The 20,160-nt window shown below is 31.2% G+C and overlaps 2 protein-coding genes across 2 annotated transcripts; both read left to right on the top strand.

The window, feature by feature from the left end:
• Positions 1 to 1,218: 1,218 nt before the first annotated feature.
• Positions 1,219 to 1,708, top strand: LOC107944442 (uncharacterized). The gene is made up of 3 exons (XM_041113767.1): positions 1,219 to 1,312; positions 1,393 to 1,593; positions 1,662 to 1,708. Exons 1-3 carry the CDS (start codon positions 1,238 to 1,240, stop codon positions 1,692 to 1,694), a joined length of 309 nt encoding a protein of 102 aa, XP_040969701.1. The 5' UTR covers positions 1,219 to 1,237; the 3' UTR covers positions 1,695 to 1,708.
• A 5,974-nt stretch (positions 1,709 to 7,682) lies between these two features.
• LOC107917886 (CTP synthase) lies at positions 7,683 to 14,989 on the top strand. The gene is made up of 22 exons (XM_016847269.2): positions 7,683 to 8,019; positions 8,166 to 8,310; positions 8,394 to 8,473; positions 8,555 to 8,641; positions 8,726 to 8,776; positions 8,870 to 8,987; positions 9,070 to 9,126; positions 9,229 to 9,293; positions 9,448 to 9,531; positions 9,628 to 9,678; positions 9,761 to 9,823; positions 9,942 to 9,988; positions 10,170 to 10,239; positions 10,327 to 10,389; positions 10,871 to 10,960; positions 11,092 to 11,130; positions 11,246 to 11,473; positions 11,839 to 11,924; positions 12,048 to 12,096; positions 12,191 to 12,271; positions 12,408 to 12,501; positions 14,429 to 14,989. The coding sequence occupies exons 2-22, from the start codon at positions 8,193 to 8,195 to the stop codon at positions 14,617 to 14,619; spliced, it is 1,812 nt and encodes a 603-aa protein (XP_016702758.1). The 5' UTR covers positions 7,683 to 8,019; positions 8,166 to 8,192; the 3' UTR covers positions 14,620 to 14,989.
• The last annotated feature ends 5,171 nt before the right edge of the window (positions 14,990 to 20,160 follow it).

The following is a 20,160-nucleotide window of genomic DNA, read 5'->3' as shown; positions in this document are numbered from 1 at the left end:
ATGTTTTTACATAATACATTTTTAATTATTTAATTTACTTTCGATTCAATAGGTTTGGAGTGGGAAGGACGTCAATGACGAAGTTAAATGGCTTTCCCAAGGTCCGAACAGAGTAATAAAAAGATATAGTGCCTTCCTCATCAATGGATACAGATTTCATACAAAGTATCGCGAGAGAATGAGGAGAACTCAAAATTGTGGAGTTGTTGTTAATTCTTCAATTACAAGTTATGCTAGTGCTAGGGATAGTAATCCGGTTGAGGGTAATGTGGAGTATTACGGACTTCTTACCGACATTACTGAGTTGGATTACTATGGCAGATGGAAAGTTATCTTATTTCGGTGTGATTGGGCAGATGTTAATACTGCTCGAGGAATTAAAAAAGATCAATTTGGGTTTACAATGGTGAATTTCTCTCGCTTGATTCACACTGGACAACAATTGATGGACAAGCCATATGTATTTTCCTCTCAAGTGAAACAAGTTTTTTATTCGAAAGATCCAACTGATGAGGGTTGGTATGTTGTACTCCGGAACACCCCTAGAGACTTGTTTGACATGGGTAATGGAAGTAGAGATGACATCATCGAAAGATCAGAAACATTACCTTTTCCAGAACAAAACTTAGATGAAAATATCCCTAGTACTAATACACAACATCAATGGGTTCGACATGATGTGGATGAAGATATTTACGAATCATGATGTAGTAAGATTTTACAATTTTTTAATTATATGTAATATTATAATTTTAATCTTTGTCATGTTATATAATTTAACTATTTTATATGTACTACTATTGTTGTAATTTGTTACTAAAACTTTAATTATTTTATGTGTATTGCAGGAAAAATGCATAGAAGAAGAGTACGAGATTTAAGTATTGTCCAGAATACTCCAGAAGAAAGAAATAGTGAACAGCAGACAGTTGTTGGATCTTCGAATGTGCCGGAGACACTTGATGAGCCTGAAGAATTTCAAAGTAATATTATGTTCATTTTACATGTGTTGACTTTTATTGAATTATTTGTCAATTTTACTATAATGATAGTATATCATTTTTCAGCTGAAAGTGGTGGGACGCGCAGAGTTCGAGGACGTACGCTACTTAGAGATTTATACGACTTAGATCCTGTTGAGCGTGTTAAAGTAAGTAGAAATACTCATGGTCAGCCTGTTGGATCTGAAGCTCGACTTTTAGCAGGCTATTTGGGCATTTTAGCACGAAATGCAAATATGTTGCCCATCAACTACGAATCATGGCATCACATGCCTGATAGCAACAAAAATCAGGCTCTCGCTAATATTAAGGTAACAAAATGTGAATGCAATTTATAATACTTTGGTTTAAGTTTCATTTATATTTACATTCTAAACTTATGTTTTTTTAGGAGAGATTTGCTTTAGAAGTCTCCGATGATTATATCAAGAAGGCATTAGGTAAAAGATGGAGAGACAATAAAAGCACTTTAAAGAAACAATATTTTAAGAAAGACATAAGCCTCGAGGAAAAACTGAGAAATGTTCCGCCAGGAATGCTGAGGTATCAATGGGAAGATGCGGTTAGATTTTGGAATTCAAAGAAAGGAGAGGTATTGCGTATTTCCAAACTCTTATATATAGTGTTTACTATATACGTAATAATAATTTTATTATGTAGGACCGTGAGCGAGTTGGAACAAGCAGCAGGTAAAAACAAAAATTCACACACACGGCAGGGTCGAGAAGTTTTGCTTCTGTAGCTGAGGCCGAGGTATTATGAATTTATTAATTCTTTCAAATATTAATAACTTTCTATTATTAAATAATATTTTTACTACTATATTGTAGGAAGTCAAATCCGGACAAAAAGTTGGACGCCTTCAGCTTTTTGAGATTACGCATAGGAAGAAAGATGGATCTCCTATGACATCCGAAGCTGGAGAAATTATGGTATATTCACTTAATAATATTTGATTTATTCTAAATATTTATAATCTTTAATTATAATTGTTTAATTCAATTCATCATTAGTAGTTTTAAAAAATGTTAAGTTATGATGCATTTCTTTTTATTATATATTTCGTTTCTAACTCTTTAATTGATTTTTTAGGAGAAACTAAAGGAGAAGAAGGCGAAATATGAAGCGATTGCTTCGAGTGATAGTTCTGTTGATCTTGGGAACATTGATAACAGAATTATCACTGAAGTTTTGGGTCGTGAAAGGTACGGTCGGGTTCGATTTCAAGGATCTGGTGTTACCCCGACCCAATATTTTGGATCCGGCTCCCAGCAATACATGCCTTCCGGAAGTCAAGCTCAAGCTGAAGTTCAGAGGTTAAGAGACCAGATAGCTCAGATGCAAGCGAACACGGTTGAGCAAATTGCCGAGGTTCAACGAAAATATGAAGAACTCCAGCAACAACTTAGAGCAGAGGCAGCAGAGAGGGAGGCAGCGGCTGCAGCGAGAGAGGCAGAGGCACGAGCGATGGTAGCAGAACGGAGCAAAAAGTACGATGACCTCCAGCTACAGCTTCAGCAGATGATGCATATGTTTCAACAATCGCAAAAGCCGCCGTCTTAGACATTAGTTTTCTTATTGTAAAAATATTTTTAAGTTTTGTCACGTTTAACATTATTGTAAAAATATTTTAAATTATACTTTATTATTAATTATACCATATATCTTTAGTTAAATTTGAAGTATCATTTAGAATTAATATTTTTGGTTGTATTTTTTATGTTAAATTTGCTGTTTTTGGCTGCATTTTATATTATATTTGTTGTATTTGGTTGGATTTTAATGCAGGAAGGGCTGGATATTGGTGAAAAAAATAATTACAAATCTGCCAAATTTAGAGGCGTTTGTAAAAAAAGCGCCGCTAAAAGCCTTGACGTTTAGCGGTGCTTTACGCACAAACGCCGCTAAAAGCCTTGACCTTTAGCGGCGCTTTTACCACAAACGCCGTTAAAAAGCCTTGACGTTTAGCGGCGCTTTTACCACAAACGCCGTTAAAAGCCTTGACGTTTAGCGGCGCTTTACGCACAAACGCTGCTAAAAGCCTTGATCTTTAGCGACGCTTTTACCACAAACGCCGCTAAAAAGCCTTGACGTTTAGCGGCGCTTTTACCACAAACGCCGTTAAAAGCCTTGACGTTTAGCGGCGCTTTCCCCACAAACGCCGCTAAAAGCCTTGACCTTTAACGGCGCTTTCCCACAAACGCCGCTAAAAGCCTTGACCTTTAGCGGCGTCTTTTTCCAATAAACGCCACAAAATTTGTGGCGTTACATATAGCAGCGTTTTTTGCGGCGTTTTAGAAAGCGCCGCTAAAAGTTTTAGTGGCGCCTAAAAGTGCCGCTAAAGGCTAAAAAAAGCGCCGCTAAAAGTCTGTTTTCCTGTAGTGAATTATAGTACACTTATAAGTAAAATTAATTATGTAAAAACTATATTTATTGAAATGTTATGTAAGAAATCAATAAGAATTTGATTGAAATAGCAAAGGTGATGTTTGAATATTTTGTGTCTTAAATTTATAGTATACGTGTTTTTTAGATTTATTTTGAGTTTAAATTATTTTTATAAATTTTATATAAAAAATAATAACATGCTCCTAATTGTTTATTACTTTATAAAAGTAAAATTTAAAAATAAAAATTCTTGTATTAACTTATAATATTTTCTCAATTAAGAACTTAATTATAATATCCATATACGTTATATTTGGAGCATTTTTTTAATATTCTTATATGCCATGTACGTATAAATATACATAAATATGTTAAATTATTAATATTTTAAATTTTATTAAAAGTATAAGTTAAAAATTGTAATATACATTAAATAAACGATAATTATTTGTCAATTGTCACATGTTTTAATTATTTTTTTAACATTTCAAATACAATTTAAGAAGGTATGATAAGATGTTAACATTCTTTGTAGAATTAAAACTTTTAATAATTATGTTGATTTAAATCTTAACTTGATTGGTATGTGTATTATTGTCAATATAGGAGGATGTGGGTTCGAGTGCGCTATAGCGCATTATCTTCTTATTTATAAGTTGGAGAGGGACTTTGGGTAATTTTAGGTGTTGTGTAAAAAAAATAGATATAATTAGAATTTATTATTAAAAAAAGCTTTTAATAATTTTCCTTAAATAAATGTATTCAATTTTTTCATAAAAAGGGTGAACTTGAACTATTTATTCACAAATTAGGATATATTTGGGCAAACTAGAATATTCTGTTGCTTGCATTTGAAGAATAAGTTTAAACTTAAAATTTATATTAGTATATGGTAGTCGTAATGGTGTAATTTTTAAGTAAATGAATTTTAAATTAAAATTCCATTTTTATGATCATCAATAACATATTTTATTATTTTTTAATCCTTATTTTTTTTTTAATAATAAGTGTTAGGTATGTGGTAAGATAATATTGCACTCTTAAGAAAAATATACAAATTCAAACTTTAGAGATAATATTATTTGGAGGGATAATCACGAGTCTCAATCATAGATTATAAAACAAAATTTTGAATTATATTGACAAATTATATAAAATAAGAATAATTTAAGACAACAAAAAAACATGTAAAATATTTAAAAGATGTGGTGTCTCGAGAAATTGTATGTACATTATAATTATACTATTTATTATGTGTTTTATTGAGTTGGTGTTACCTTCAAGTAGGCCAGAAAATTACGAAAATATCATTTCGTAATTAAAATAAGTTATATTATTTGAAAGTAATTTCGTTTTTTATTTAAAAATCAATAAAAATATGCATATGGTGAAATTTGAACCAAGAACAATTGCATTAGTAAAACATTTAATTTAACACTCAACTAAAACTTTATTTTAATATTTTTGTACATTTCAATTTTTATTATACACACTTTATTACCTCCATCAATTGTATATATCTATATTAATGTATTTGATTGAGTTGGTGTCACAAGTTAATTGACACCGACTAAAGACTGATAACGACACCAACCCGAACCAATTGCATTAGTAAAATCTTTGATTTACCACTCAACTAAAACTTTGTTTTGATCTTTTTATACATATCAATTTTCATTATGCATACTTTATTACCTTCATCAATTATATATATATATTAATGTATTTGATTGAGTTGGTGCCACAAGTTAACTCGAAACTAATTAAAGATTGATAACAATACCATGATAAATAATTTTAATCTAAATTTTTTTCATTTTAACATTGTATATATTTCATATGTTATTAATAATTAGTTTTAAACTATATGTTTCATTGTTTATTATATGTTATTTTTAAACACACATTTGTGTTCTAAATTTGTGATTTGCACACACATGCACGTGATAGGATTTCTAGTAAATATTGAACAATCTACTTGTAATGAATTATTAATGTATAAAAAATAGGCTTAATGTATAATTTGGTACTTTAGTTTGAAACTATTTTAATATGGTATTTGTGTTATTTTTAGTCTAATGTGGTACTTGTATTTGACAAAATGTATACATTTTAGTACCTAAAGACAATAACGTTAACTTTTTAGTGTTTAATTCGAGTTTTAGAGTTGATTTGATGAAAATTCATAATTAGCTAATAATAATATCAATTAACTTAATCAAATCAACCCTAAAACTCGAATTAAATCACATCCATTGGACTATATTTGGCAAATTAAACAAATTCACAATTAACATTAAATTTATTCTATTAATAAGATCATCAAAAATTCAAACCTAAATAATTTAGCGATAAACTTTCATTAATCATAAGACCCAAAATAAAGACTAAAAGAAGTTAACATTGTTACTCTTAAATACCAAAATATATAAGTTTTGACAAATATAAGTAGTGCATTAAAAATAATTAACACAAATAATATCTCCAAAACGAAAATTAATACTACACAAATATATAAACGAATGAAAATCTAAATAAATTAACTTTATCTCTTATCTAATAAGTGATTGGAAGGAGTATAAATGAACTTTTTACCCGAACATTTGAACCAAATTTAAATTTTAAAATTATTATTGTTAAAAGAATTTTATCTAAATATCAATATTAACCTTAGAAAATAAAATAGATGAGTAGCATTTATGGTTATAAAAGAAATTCCCTTCTCAACTGTCTGATTAAAATGACATAATTAGTGTCTCTTATATTAGTTAAACCATTGCTTTAACCATACTTTCAATTTTCTCATTCTTTCATTTAGGGGACAGCTTTTATGGAGGGTTACTGATTTGGGACTTAAATTATTAAACCAATTTGAATTCTGATAAACATTTATTGATACTTTTATTTTAAAACTTTATCCATGAATACTTGTTTTTGAAGTTAAAAATATAATAAAGAGGATGTGGTACACTTGATTAAATGCTAATTTCATTCCAATCATCTCATTTATCATTAAAAATATTTTACTAATGCATTTTTATAATTAAATTTAGGAGAGGAATCACTTATATTAATTTAGAATTAAGGTAATTTTACTCTCTTTTTTTTTTTGTATGTTTTTGTAGTTGAGTTTATCAATATAATTATACACATTATGCATGTAAATTTTTGAATTGATTTGATATCTCTATTATATCGATCTAAATATTGTACATGTTACTATTTATTGAATAATTGAAAGTTTTATACATAAAATAAATCGTTAGAATTTTAATTTATGTCAAATTTGACATACATTATCTATACGAATAGAGTATAAAATATGTATGTTAAATCATTAAAATATTAATAGTACAAAAATATATGAAAATATGTAAAATTTCTTTAATTTTTTTGAACAATCTCATTATAGATTCTGATTATATTATTTTTTGTGACATAATGCTTAAAATTACTCATAACCCCTTCCTAACACAGAAATAGAAAGATAATATGATTTAGCGCACTCGAACTCATATATTCCTGCATTGGCAACAATGCCTATGCTAATTGAACTAAAACTTAATTGACAAAACCTTTAAATTTACTTTGATACAAGTAAAATCTTCCCCTTAAATTTATATAAATTAATTTTATTATTCAAAAATTTTATTCAAATATTACATATAATAATTTTAAAAACTCAATCTATGAATAAATAAATCCAAGTTAAATTCAACTAAATTTTTTTTTATCAATTCTCAACTCAACCCACCTTTTCAACCTAATTGAAACAAGATAGGTTATATATATATATATACCTAACCTAGCTCTTCAATAGGTTTAGAGGTAAGACATAGGTGGATGTTATAGGTAGGGGTGTTTAAGAAGTTGGTCACGGGATTAGGAAAAAAAATTATATCCTTTATAAGCTCAATTAGGTTAAGTTTGGTGGATCCAAATTACCCATTTTTAGTAATTTAGTTATAAGTTTTGATGTATTTTAAATTATTTATAGTCTTTTCTTAACTTATAAATAAAAAGATATTGTGCTTAAGTGCACGCGAACTTACATCTTCTTACATTGATAATAATATTTATACTAATCGAATTTAAATATACTCGAATTTATTTTTATTTGGATAAAAATTTATTCTTTTTAATAGTAAAAATATTTCAATAATCTAAATAAAAACATTAATAAAATTTCAAATTAAACTAAATTTAAACTTGATAATATTGAATTGTTGAGTTCAGATTGAAGTGACCTTTAACTCTTGGATAAATTTAAAAGGAAAAGCATGATTTTTGTTTATGTTTATTTATTTTATTGTTTAGGTGTATTAAAAAAAAAAAAATAAAAAGGGTAAGGTCGTGCGTTTTGGGTATAGTTTGTTTCCTTCATTCACTCATTCACCCGCCGCCTTGAACTTGAAAAAGCAAAGAGGGAGAGAGGGAGAAAGGGTGTATTACCACTACATACATTATTATTTATATTTATCTCTGATTTTGGTTTTTAGTTTCAATTCCATGCATTGCCGCATTTGACATTCTCATTCTGCTTCTGATTCTTGGGAAAACAAAGCCTTTTTTACTTTATTTTGTAAAGTGCGTTTACCATTGAGAACCAGCAGACGAGAGGAGAGGAGAGGTCTGTGTTTTTTTTTTCCCCCCCCTTTTCGCGTAATGCTTTGCTTTGGTATTATAAGAAGAGCAAAGCTTCGGTTGGTTGGCTGGCTGGATATTTTATAAGTATCTTCCTTTGATTCTCCTCTATTTTCATTTCATTTGTTATAGCTGCTGGTGCTACAAAGAGAGAAGAAAATGAAGTACGTGCTGGTTACAGGAGGTGTAGTGAGCGGCCTTGGGAAAGGGGTAACTGCCAGTAGCATCGGCCTTCTTCTCAAATCATGCGGCCTTCGTGTCACTTCCATTAAGATTGGTATTTTCTTTTTCTTCTTCTGCAATTCCGATGGTTTCACTCATTTCTTTTTTTTCACGTTATAATAATATGGTCATCTGCAGATCCTTATCTTAACACCGATGCCGGTACAATGTCTCCTTTTGAGCATGGAGAGGTGTTTGTCCTTGATGATGGCGGCGAGGTTATTTTTTTTCTCCTATTTATTTTTACATCCATGTTCGATCGAACCTTGATGATGATGATATCGTACATTTGATTTAAGGTGGACCTCGACCTTGGAAACTATGAGCGCTTTCTAGACATCACATTAACGCGTGAGAATAATATAACAACGGGAAAGATTTACCAGGTCTCTTCGCGTTCCTTTCTTCTTTCTTCCATTCCAATTCAAAAACTCTCTCTTCAATCACCATGCTCCTTCTGTTTTTCACAGTCTATTATTGACAAGGAGAGAAAGGGAGATTATCTTGGCAAGACTGTGCAGGTCCGTTTTTAAGCTTTCCACTCTTTTATCAACAAAATCTCCTATGCATTGCTACCTTATGATTTCCTAATTTAAGTCTCTTGTCTGCTGTAGGTTGTTCCTCACATTACAGATGAAATCCAAGAGTGGATAGAACGTGCGGCAATGATACCAGTCGATGGAAAGGAAGGTCCTGCTGATGTTTGTGTCATTGAATTGGGTGGAACTATAGGTACATTCACTTCATTGATGTCTGTTTGCTGCAATTCTTGTTCTTATTTTTTTTTTCTTATTTACCACTTTTCTTTATCCAGGGGATATTGAATCTATGCCATTTATTGAAGCCCTTGGTCAATTCTCATACCGTGTAGGTAAGAATAATGTTCTTCTTCCTTATCTGAATTTTGAATGTTATTTTCTCTCAGATTTTCAACTGGTATGATCATAATTTCACTTTATATTTCTTATTTTAGGCACTGGAAATTTTTGTTTGGTTCATGTCAGCCTTGTGCCTGTTCTCAGTGTTGTCGGTGAGCAGGTATGCCTAAAGACTGTGTATCTGTTTATACATCAAATTTTGTAAATTGTATATAGATTATAGATCATGTTCTGAAGCTTGATGCATTTAATCAACTTATAAGCTTGATTTGTCGCTATTTCTAATTATCTTTATGACAAATTGAAAATAACAGAAAACAAAGCCTACCCAGCATAGTGTTCGGGGACTTAGAGGACTTGGCTTGACCCCAAATATTCTTGCTTGCCGCAGTACAAAGGTTTAACTGTCATTTCTATTATTCAAATGTATGCGCTGGTGCTGGTTTTGCATTTCTTATTAATTTTCACTAACCTTTTTCTCTTTTTCCCCATAGGCACTTGATGACAATGTCAAGGAAAAACTCTCTCAGTTTTGCCATGTGCCGGTAATACAGTACGAATGCTATTTGTCTTTCACATTTCTAAAATCAGTAATTACTGTTATTATGAAAAATGACTTTTTTCCAGGCAGAAAATATTGTCACTCTTTATGATGTTCCAAATATCTGGCACATACCTTTACTATTGAGAGTAAGTTTTTTTAGAACAGTTTTTTGTTGAGTTTATTGTTGTTTAACTTCTCAAACACAACTTGACTGCAGAATGTCCTTTTGTTATTTATATATATATTTTTTCTGATGATGAATAGGATCAAAAAGCACATGAAGCAATCTTGAAAGGACTGAACCTTCTAGGGTCTGCCTTTGAACCATATATCCACTCCTCCTCTCTTCTTTCTGCTTTTTCTGTTGCATGATCAATCTCCTCTCCCTTTGTTTTCTCTTTATATCTTTGCTGTGATGGGAGTAATTTTTTATGCTGCAGCATCTGGCTGTGGTTTTCTGGGCATTTATATTTGCGTTTCTATGAATTGCAGGATTGCAAGGGAACCTGACTTAACAGAGTGGACTGCTAGGACCAAAAATTATGACATGCTTCATGATCCTGTGGGTCTCAAGCAACCGTAAATTATGAGTTGTATTTATTTGCTCATGGTGGAATCATAATGTTATTTGCTGTCATTTACATTGCAGGTTAAAATTGCCATGGTTGGAAAATATGTTGGGCTTACAGATTCTTATTTATCCGTTTTAAAGGTGAAACCTTCATTAGTTCTAAAAGTTATGAAAGCTATATCTATCATCATCATCATTATCATTTACCTCCTTCACTAAGTCATTTCTATATAGTTAATGCTGTGTTTACATTAGCTACTTGTGCACCATGTAATCCCTGCCTTCATTCCCAAGAAAACTCTTTCCTCTCATATGAAACCTTCTATGAGATATAAGTGGTTGTTTGATGTAATATCTGGAAGAGCTTTTCTACTGCAAAAGTAGATGCAAGGTGTTTGGCTTTCAAAAGTGTGAAACTTTTGTGGGGAAGCCTGTTATTTTCTATAGCGTACAATATTTTCCATCAAGTTCTCCAAGTTCTTGTTTAGCATCTTTGAACTAACTTCAGTTAGAACTCTAGTCTTACAACATCCACTACCGAATCTCCAGTTAGACCAAAGATGAGTGCAGGTAATATGCATGTGATACAAATGGTTTCTAATTAACGGGTTTATTGCTGTAGGCACTTTTGCATGCATCAGTTCACCATCGCAAGAAGCTTGTTGTGGAGTGGGTTGAAGCAAGCCATCTAGAAGATATTACTGCTGAAGAGGTGAGTCTTGATTGTAAATTTTTGCTGCACTGGTTTGATGGAGAATTGTGCATATTTTCTGTTAAAGAAAATATTGCCCCACTTAATGTAGTACATGTATACTTACAATGACAATAATTTACTCTTTACAGGATCCTAACACTTTCAAAGCAGCATGGAACCATTTGAAGGTTCTTTTCTTTCTCCACTCCATGATATATTTTCTTTTTGGTTTCAGATTCTTCATCTTTCCTTGTTTCATAGATATTTCCTTGAGAAGATCCTCTAAAAGGTCTCTAATTACAGGGTGCTGATGGTATCTTAGTTCCTGGTGGTTTTGGTGATAGGGGAGTGCAAGGGAAGATTCTTGCTGCAAAGTATGCTCGTGAAAGCAATGTTCCTTTCCTGGGCATTTGCCTCGGAATGCAGATAGCAGTCATAGAATATGCACGTTCTGTTTTAGGTTTGCATAATGCAAACAGTATAGAATTTGATCCTAAAACATCAAATCCTTGTGTCATATTTATGCCAGAGGTATATAATCTTTGACAAAAAGACAAAATACTAAACAATCCATCAATTATTTTACTTTTCTTTTAAGCCCTTATGTATTTATTGTATCCAAATAAGTCTTTCTCCTTTAATTTCTACCTGAGTAAGACCTTATCTCAAATGAAATGTTAATTTATGTTAAGGGTTTATTTAGGTATAAATCAAAGGTTGGAGACTTATTTGGATACAATTGAAGGGTTAAGGACTTATTTGAGTGTAATAAAAAAATAAGGGCTTATCTAGATAAAGCGGTAAAAGTTCAAGGGCCTTTTATTATTCTAGCCAAAAAGAAAATTGCCTTGATTGGTCTTATTTCATGAAGAGATATGTTCTGGTTTACTTCATAGGGTTCAAAAACTCATATGGGAGGAACCATGCGTCTGGGAACAAGGAGGACTTATTTGAAGGTTCCTGACTGCAAATCTGCCAAGTTGTGAGAACATTGCTCTCTTAACCTTACGTGCTTGTATAATATGTAACATACGTCTTGAAATCTTTAGGGGTTCATATATTCTATGCATTATTTCTTTTGTTATAATGGTTGTTTCTGTTCTAGGTATGGTGATGCAACCTTTGTTGATGAACGGCATCGACATAGATATGAGGTAGTCTACTGATGCATGGGATCATGGGATGCTATATATTAGGGGAAGATGGTTTATTTTTCCAGTTCTCAAGGTTTATGTACATCCTGTGTAGGTCAATCCTGATATGATATCAGAACTTGAAGCAGCTGGTATGTCATTTGTTGGCAGAGATGAAAGTGGTAGGCGGATGGAGGTAAGTTAAATACAAAAGTAGCATAACTATTTCTAGAGAACCTAGAGTTTCGGTTCTCAGCATTTTGACAAATTGTTACTTTTATATATAACATTTAGTTCCTGATGTTTATGAACATTGTATGTTGGCTGCATAGATTGTTGAACTACCAAGCCATCCATTTTTTATTGGTGTTCAGTTCCATCCTGAATTCAAGTCCAGGCCAGGAAAACCGTCTGCACTTTTCTCAGGTACTTATCCGTAATTTTCTTCATATCTAAGGTTTTGTATTGGTTATAATTTGCTTCCTATATAAATTATTTGATCCTTATAGGTCTTAAGCCTCTACTTGGTTAATGATGCTTTTTATTACGAGTTCGCAAGAACAGTTAGCTAAACTATAGAGGCTAGTGTAGGACATCTTGGTCATTTTTATGATATGCAAAAATCGAAGGCTAGTGCTGTTTTTTTTTTTTTTTTGCTCCTAATTTTTTTCAGTGATGAAACAGCCTGTTTTTGGCATCATTATACATTTGTTAGTTCATTTAGATTGCTGAAGCTGCAAATACTTTGTCAGCTGCCTTGGAATCTGCAACCTGGAGAGTTAATTGATTTAGGGTTACCATAATATTTGGTACTTGAGTCTGACTTCAATATTCAATTTGGTATCTGAGGTTTTTTTTTAATTTGGTACCCAGACCAAATGGTATCATGTGGCCCAATGAATGTCTGACACAGCTGCTCTAGTAAAAAAAAAAATACAAGTACGTAATTGGGACAAAGAAAAAGCTCAAGTATCCAATTGAACATTGAAGTGAAACTCAAGTATCAAATTGGGGGAAAAACACTCAAGTATCAAATTGAAAAAGCTTAAGTGCCAAAATGAACATTGAAGTCAAAATAAGGTAGAAGATCGAGAAAAAAATTCAAGTACCAAATTGAACATTGAAGTCAAAGTATCAAATAGTAAATTAACCCATTGATTTAAGGTAGCCCAAATTAATTTAAGGTGGGGCGCTAGAGTTGTGAGTTGGGGTGATGCAGGTTATAAAATTGCATTAAACAATCACAAAAATATTAATACTGAAAGATTCGACATCATAATGATCTTAATCAATAGAAAGAGTGCATTGGTATTATTATTATTTTTTTGGTCAATTAAGAGTACATCGGTATTTGTATAGGGTACTACCAGCCCCTATCCTTAAAAGAAGTTGGCCTTCAAAAAAAAAAAAAACTTAATGGGATAAGGAAAAAAGAGTAAGCTTACTAGACCCTAGTGTAAAATATTCAAATATAGCTCTTGAGATGTAAAATATAACACTTATGCCCTATAAACATAGCAAAAGTAACAAAACAAAATCTTAACTAAGCTAATCCCTCAATTAATTTATCACTGGGTTAGGACAAAAGTTTGTTTCTTTGTGAATGTTAGTAGGCCAAGGAAGCATGAAATGTAGATGACAATCACTAAATGATATTGGAGCTTGACCTTCCAAACTCAGTATAGGAGCTGTGATAGGGGTAGTAGCGCCCAAGCATTCTTTCACCGGTTTTAAGTGACAATTCGTATGGAAATGTTTTTATATTGCTACTAAAGTCTTCGAAGGTATCAGGATAATTTGACATGCATATCCCTTCAGGGGCTTCCTGTTCGCATTGAGCCCCTTAACTTTCCTTGTGAGTCTATCAATAGACTGAAGCTATCAAATTCTCAGTGATAGGGATGACTCTATCATATCATGACACTATTTGTCTTGACTTTGTTGTAGACAACATCGTACGATCAGAAGGAACATGGGGTTAGGAATTGTTAGGTTCTGTTTATTGCACTTCTTTCTAGCATGTTCGGATATTGGTTTTACCTATGGTTAGTTATATATATTGTCGTGTCTTATGATAATTCCTTTATTTAATGAATTTAGACCTAAAATATCAACAAGTGTTAGGTGCCTTCATAAAGCATATCGCACTCCCAAGGAGAAAACTCGAGTTCCAACCTTGTAGATAACTTTGTTGAAAGGGACAGTCATGAATCCCAAAAAGATTAGTTTTTATGGACTGTAAAATAGACATAGAGGATACTTTGATTCCAACAACAACATAAAAAAAAAATCTAAAATCATTGAGTTGAAGTTTGACAATCAAGTTCGGTATTTATCTTTTGTCAATCTACAGGACTTATTGCAGCATCATGTGGGGAGTTGGATGAACTTCTAAACAAGTCTAGTCATGTCAGCAAAGTAGTGGGAAGTGGGATAAGTAATGGAAAAGCCACTTATAACGGTCATCAAAATGGGAGCTATTTCAATGCTTTGAACGGATCATTAAATGGTGTGTGCGTCAATGGCAATGGTGTGTACCATTAAGGAAAGCTGCGTGGAAGGGTTTTTGATAGAAAAGTGGTTTACATTTATGGGTTTATGTGTGTCCAAGAGTTTTTGATAGAGAACTCGGTTCTGTTTGTACAGTTTAAGAGTACGGGTAGGATTTTAGCAGTTGAAGGGACTTTATTTTGAAGAAGTAGCTGGTTTTTGAGTGTTAAACGACACAATATATGCAGCACAGATAGAGAAAGGGGACCGGAAAAGTAGGTTGGATTTTGGTTAAATCCATGTTGGATTTTGAGAGGAGAATTTCCGGTTGTTTGTCTGTCGTATGAACAATTGAAAGACACTATACAAAAGCCTATTATGGTTGCAGTTAATGGAAAAAAAATATTTACATGTTGCATCTTAACGTTGCTTTTCTCTATTGATCTTGAGGGTTTTGGCTTTGGATTAAGTTTTGCCCCTGTTTACGAGATAAAATAAAAGGCTTAGCTATTGTTTCAACATTAACCGGTTTAAATTTTGTTATTCTCTTTTTGAAAATTTAAAATTTATTCTTTTTTATTTTAATTTTGAGGAATTTGAGTTGTACATTTATTTTAATTTAGCTTTCAATTTTTTTATTAAAGTTATTGATGTTAAAATTAAAATGACCTTTTAGCTCTATAATTTTTTTAGTTTTTTTGTCAATTTGGTATTCCATAAATGTACATAAAAATTTTTAAAATTATCTTTTTCATATTTTAAATAATTTTTAAAAAAATTAAAAAATATGAAAAATAATAATTCTTTAAAATTAAAAAAGATATAAAATATAAGTTTTTTAAAATATAAAAATTTCAAAATTCAATGTTATCTAAATTTGGTTGGTTGGTAATTAGTTGAGGCATCAATTTAGTGAGAGTTAAAAATCAATTGACTCATAAATTGGTATGAATTGAGCTAAAAAACTGGTTGAGTAGACAATTGAATCAATTTTGAACTGGTTTGGCTCATTAGTTTTTAGAACTACTGATTCGATCAGATTAAAGCAAATAAATTATTAAACAATAAAAAAAATATTTAAAATTATTAAAAAAATTATTCAAAATTAAACAACTAGTCTGTACGGTTCGTGGGTCTATCAGCTTTTTCTTGTTCAAATAGTTTTTAGTTTGGTTCAACTAGTTAATACTATCAGAAAATTTCTTGTTAGATCATCCAACTTTAAAAAAATAAAAAATGGCCACCTACTTTATCAATTTATTTTTTCCTTAGTCCAAAACCATTAAAATGCTAACATTTTATTGACTCATCACTTAACTTAATGACATGTATTTTCTTAACTATTACTTTTCTCCACGTAATTTATGTCATTTTATAGTTAATATAAAAGATTTTAGGCATAATTACTTTTTTGGCCCTCTAAATTAAAAAAATTATTTTAACTTTTTATTTAATTTTTAATCTCTTTTAGTCCTTAATCTGTATTTTTTTGTCAAATTATCCCAAAATGGATGAAAAAATTAACGTTTGTTAACTTCGCTGATATGGCATACACATGGATTGCCACATAGATGACACATTAGTATGTAATTACTTTTTTTGAAATTTAAAAAATATATTAGAAAAATATTTTTAAATAATTTTGATGATTTTTAATTCTTAAAAATAGTTTTTATAATAATTTTGAATTTTTAAAAATTTAAAAATTTAATTAAATGTTGACATGTTATTCACGTGACAATCTATGTGTATATGTCACGGGTTGTGGATCAAAACCCGTGACTATTGTGCACAGAACATCCCACAGAGGTCAACTTACTAAATGTGGCTCATTTGACTCGCATGAACTGACTCGACTCGTGGAATCTAGGTAGAAGCCCATCTACTTGAATCTTGGTTGAATTGAAACACTCTAGTAAATTGTATTTTACCAGGATAATTCTTATAAATCCTAAAGATAAACATGTATAGAATTCAAATCTATTAGGACTCTTATCTTGTAGATAGGCACTAATGTTAGTTGTTGATGTAAATCAGTATGTACCATTAGATTTGGGGGAGCTCAACTATAAATAGAGGTCTCTCGTTTCATTTGTAATTACTTCATTCTTTTTGAATTAATATATTGAGAGCATTTACTCAAATACTTGGTGTGCATTGTAGCTTTTTTTAGTTTATTCATAGCTTCTTTTGTTCGAGTTTGCTTCCGCTATACGTTGGTGCCTTGGAGAAGTTCTGCGAGAATTTTCAATTTGTGAATTAGGCTAACTTAAGTGCATTTGAAGCGAAGGAATTGCTTAAGGTCGTGCGGTTTGTGAGACGAAAGGTTTAGCCCCGCAACATATGCAACGTTAACAAAGTTAAAAACATTAATTTTTTTCATTCATATTTGGGGTGATTTGACAAAAAAAAATACAAGCTTAAGGGCAAAAAGAGACAAAATTAAATGAAAGATTCAAATAATTGTTTTCTGTAAAGTTGAATACGGAATAAGTTATGCCAAATTTTAAACCAAACTTTTACGTGACTGCTACATGATCCTTACTTATGGTAAACTAACTTTTTTAGCATGGGGATGGTTCCACTCGATTGATTTCCATACATTGTCTTTTAGAGAAGGATGGTGGGATGTTTTACCATTGTCAAAGGAAATATCCAAGTTCGGAGGAATCCTCTCCTACTTGGAACAATTCCATATTTCAAGCTTTTGGAGAGAATGTCAAAGCATTACTCTATTTGGGTTGGCAATGCTCTTCAATTCTGGTAGATGTCATAATCTCGATGCTTTTAACTACTCGTTCCAAGTTGATGAGATGTTACAGCAACAACAATTTAGTTGAGGACAAAATCTTTATTTTTGGGACATTTAACTAAGAAAAGTACTTTAACAGTGGAAAAGGCATGGGGAAATGGTTTTGGATATGCAACTAGGGCATTCAGATTCTTCAAATGTCGAAGAACTAAAGACTCGAGGCTTTTAAGCTGTGGACACCATGAGGAAAAAAACAGACTCCAGCCTTTCACAATACTCAATCCTGCATTTTTCAAAAGGCTTGCCTTTTGCAATCTATAAGCTCCATTGAAATTTCTCAAGTCATTTCACCCATGTATAGCTCTTTACCCCCCTTAAACACAATTTAGACGAAGAATTTGAGGATGGTGTCCAACGGCGGTGGCAAGCGAGGATGAAGACGAAGAATAGAGAAAAATAAAAAAGAAAACATTTTAGGGTTCTTAACAAAAAAGAGTTTTTAAGTTTTGAGTTTAATTTTTTTATATTAATTATAAAATTACATGGAAATTATGTGGAAAAAAATTAATGGTTAAAAAAATACATGTATGAGTCAACAATCTGTTAGCATTTTAATGGTTTTGGACTAAGAAAAATAAATTGATAAGTCGGTTGATCATTTTGTAATTTTTTAAAGTTAGGTGACTTAACAAGAGATTTTCTAATAGTCGGGTGACTATTTATGTAGTATACCCTTTTTTTATATTTTTAAAATATTTTGAAAAATATTTTTATTTTTATTTTTAAAGAGTTCTTTTTCATATATTTCCAAAAATATTATAATTTAAAGATTTTATTTTTTTCGTTTAAAATATGAAAAATAATAGTATTTTTAAAAATTTATGGACCAAATTGACAAAAAACTATAAATATTGTGGGCTAAAAAGTTAATTAGTTCATTAGTGAACCAATATGGACTGGTTGAATCGAGTTAAAGAGTTAGTTGAATTGATCTTTTTTATAATCTTAAATATTATTTATTCTTGATTTTTAATAATTTATTTGCTTTGAACCGGTTAGTTTGAGAACCAATCGGTCAGACCCATTTGAATTTAGTTCAATCGATTTTTAGCTCAGTGCAACATGTTCTTACCTATTTGTAGGTCAATTGGTTTTTCACGTCTCACTAGATCAATACCCCAGCTTGTTCCTGGTCCAACCAGTTCAATTGATCGGTCCAGTCCGATTTAGATAACATTTAAAAACGATTGGTTTAAGATTTTGAAATAAAAGATTTGGGAAAATTGCAATATTTCTTAAGAAGCGAAGTTACCAGATCAAGAAAAGGAATTTTAATTTCCTAAAGAAAAACATTCTGAATCTTTTGAAAAAAAAACATACATGAAAGGTTGCAAACTAGCATAATCACCTATAAGAGTAATCATAGATTGCAAGCAAGGATAGAGAATCTGGGAACAAGGAGAGATATCAAAGACTAGTTGGACAATTGATTTATCTCACACACACTAGACTAGATATAGCATATGCAATTAGTTTGGTAAGTCAATTCATGCATGATCCTCGAAAATCTTATATGCAGATGATTTTTCAGATTCTACGCTACCTAAAATCCACCACAAGAAAAAGGACTTCTCTTTTTTTAAAAATGTTCATCTTTTAATGAAACCTTCACATATATAGATTAGGCTAGATCTCCACGTGATAGGTGGTCTACCTCATGACATTGCACATTTGTGTAAGGAAACCTAATCTTTTAGAGAAGGCAAAGAGTAGTTGCTTAGGATGTCTGTAAGCTTTTGTGGTTACAAAAAGGTATTAGAAGAATTAAAGTTATCAGAAAAAGAAGAATTATTCTTATATTGTGACAACAAGGTTGCCATTAACATAGCCCAAATCTAGTACAACATGATAAAACCAAACACATTGAAATTGGTCGGCACTTTATCAAAGAAAAGTTAACTAATGTTGTCTTGAGCTTATTTCATTTTACATCTGATAAATAATTAGTTGATGTTTTTACCAAAGGTCTTAGTAACGAGATTTGTTATAATATGATATGCAAGTTAGGCATGCGTGAAATCTATGCACCAATTTTAGGGGGAGTGTTGACTAATTCAATATGAAATTTGTATGTAGCATAAACTTAGGGATGTAAGTAGATTCCTTAGGATGTGATTAGTGATTTTATTTCCTTTTTCATTCCTAATTATGTTGTTTATACACCCATGTAACTTTTCAATGAAATTATCATCAAGAAGGATTTTTTTTTCATATTTCCACTTTCATTTCTCTGTTTTTAACTGTAACATCCCAATTTTGGGCCTAGTCGGAACAGTGGTTTCGGGATCACAAATCCAATGAGGAAAATTTTATTTTTATTATATTTTTATGGTCTACAATTTCATGGAATGATTTCGTAAAAATTTCGTTTGAAAATTTTGACGTTTGGGCACTCAATTTAGTCGAAAGGACTAAATTGTAAAAAATGAAAAAGTTGAGTTCCACATGTTAGAAGTGTCAAATTGTTATGAGTTTTTAAATTAAAGGTCCTTATATGGCAATTAGACCATTAGTTAGCGATGGACAAAAATAGACATGAAATGGGTGAAATAAAATATTTTTAAGTTAGGGGCATTTTGGTAATCTAATAATTAAAAGAATTAAAAAGGGAAAATAAGCCAAAATTGGCCATCATCTTCTCCATTCAGCCAAAACTTGCATGGACACCATGGATAGGGTTTGGTTCAAGCTTCCAAGCTCATTTGTAAGTGATCCTGAGCCCTGTTTTTAATGTTCTTTACATTTTTGAAGTCCTGGTAACTCGATTTACCTATTTCTACCAT

The sequence above is a fragment of the Gossypium hirsutum genome, chromosome A01, assembly GCF_007990345.1.
Source record: "Gossypium hirsutum isolate 1008001.06 chromosome A01, Gossypium_hirsutum_v2.1, whole genome shotgun sequence".
NCBI lineage: Eukaryota > Viridiplantae > Streptophyta > Magnoliopsida > Malvales > Malvaceae > Gossypium > Gossypium hirsutum.
The sequence above is the reverse complement of the archived record's forward strand: the minus strand, read 5'-3'. Positions and strand labels throughout refer to the sequence as shown.

Bases quoted from the DNA above. Each gene is read 5' to 3' on its own strand.
- LOC107944442 (XM_041113767.1), top strand. From the start codon at position 1,238: ATGTTGCCCATCAACTACGAATCATGGCATCACATGCCTGATAGCAAC. The intron at 1,313-1,392 runs GTAACAAAATGT...ATGTTTTTTTAG, and splicing joins AGGCTCTCGCTAATATTAAG to GAGAGATTTGCTTTAGAAGT. The intron at 1,594-1,661 runs GTATTGCGTATT...TTTATTATGTAG, and splicing joins GGAATTCAAAGAAAGGAGAG to GACCGTGAGCGAGTTGGAAC.
- LOC107917886 (XM_016847269.2), top strand. From the start codon at position 8,193: ATGAAGTACGTGCTGGTTACAGGAGGTGTAGTGAGCGGCCTTGGGAAA. The intron at 9,679-9,760 runs GTAATACAGTAC...ACTTTTTTCCAG, and splicing joins CTCAGTTTTGCCATGTGCCG to GCAGAAAATATTGTCACTCT. The intron at 12,272-12,407 runs GTAAGTTAAATA...TTGGCTGCATAG, and splicing joins AAAGTGGTAGGCGGATGGAG to ATTGTTGAACTACCAAGCCA.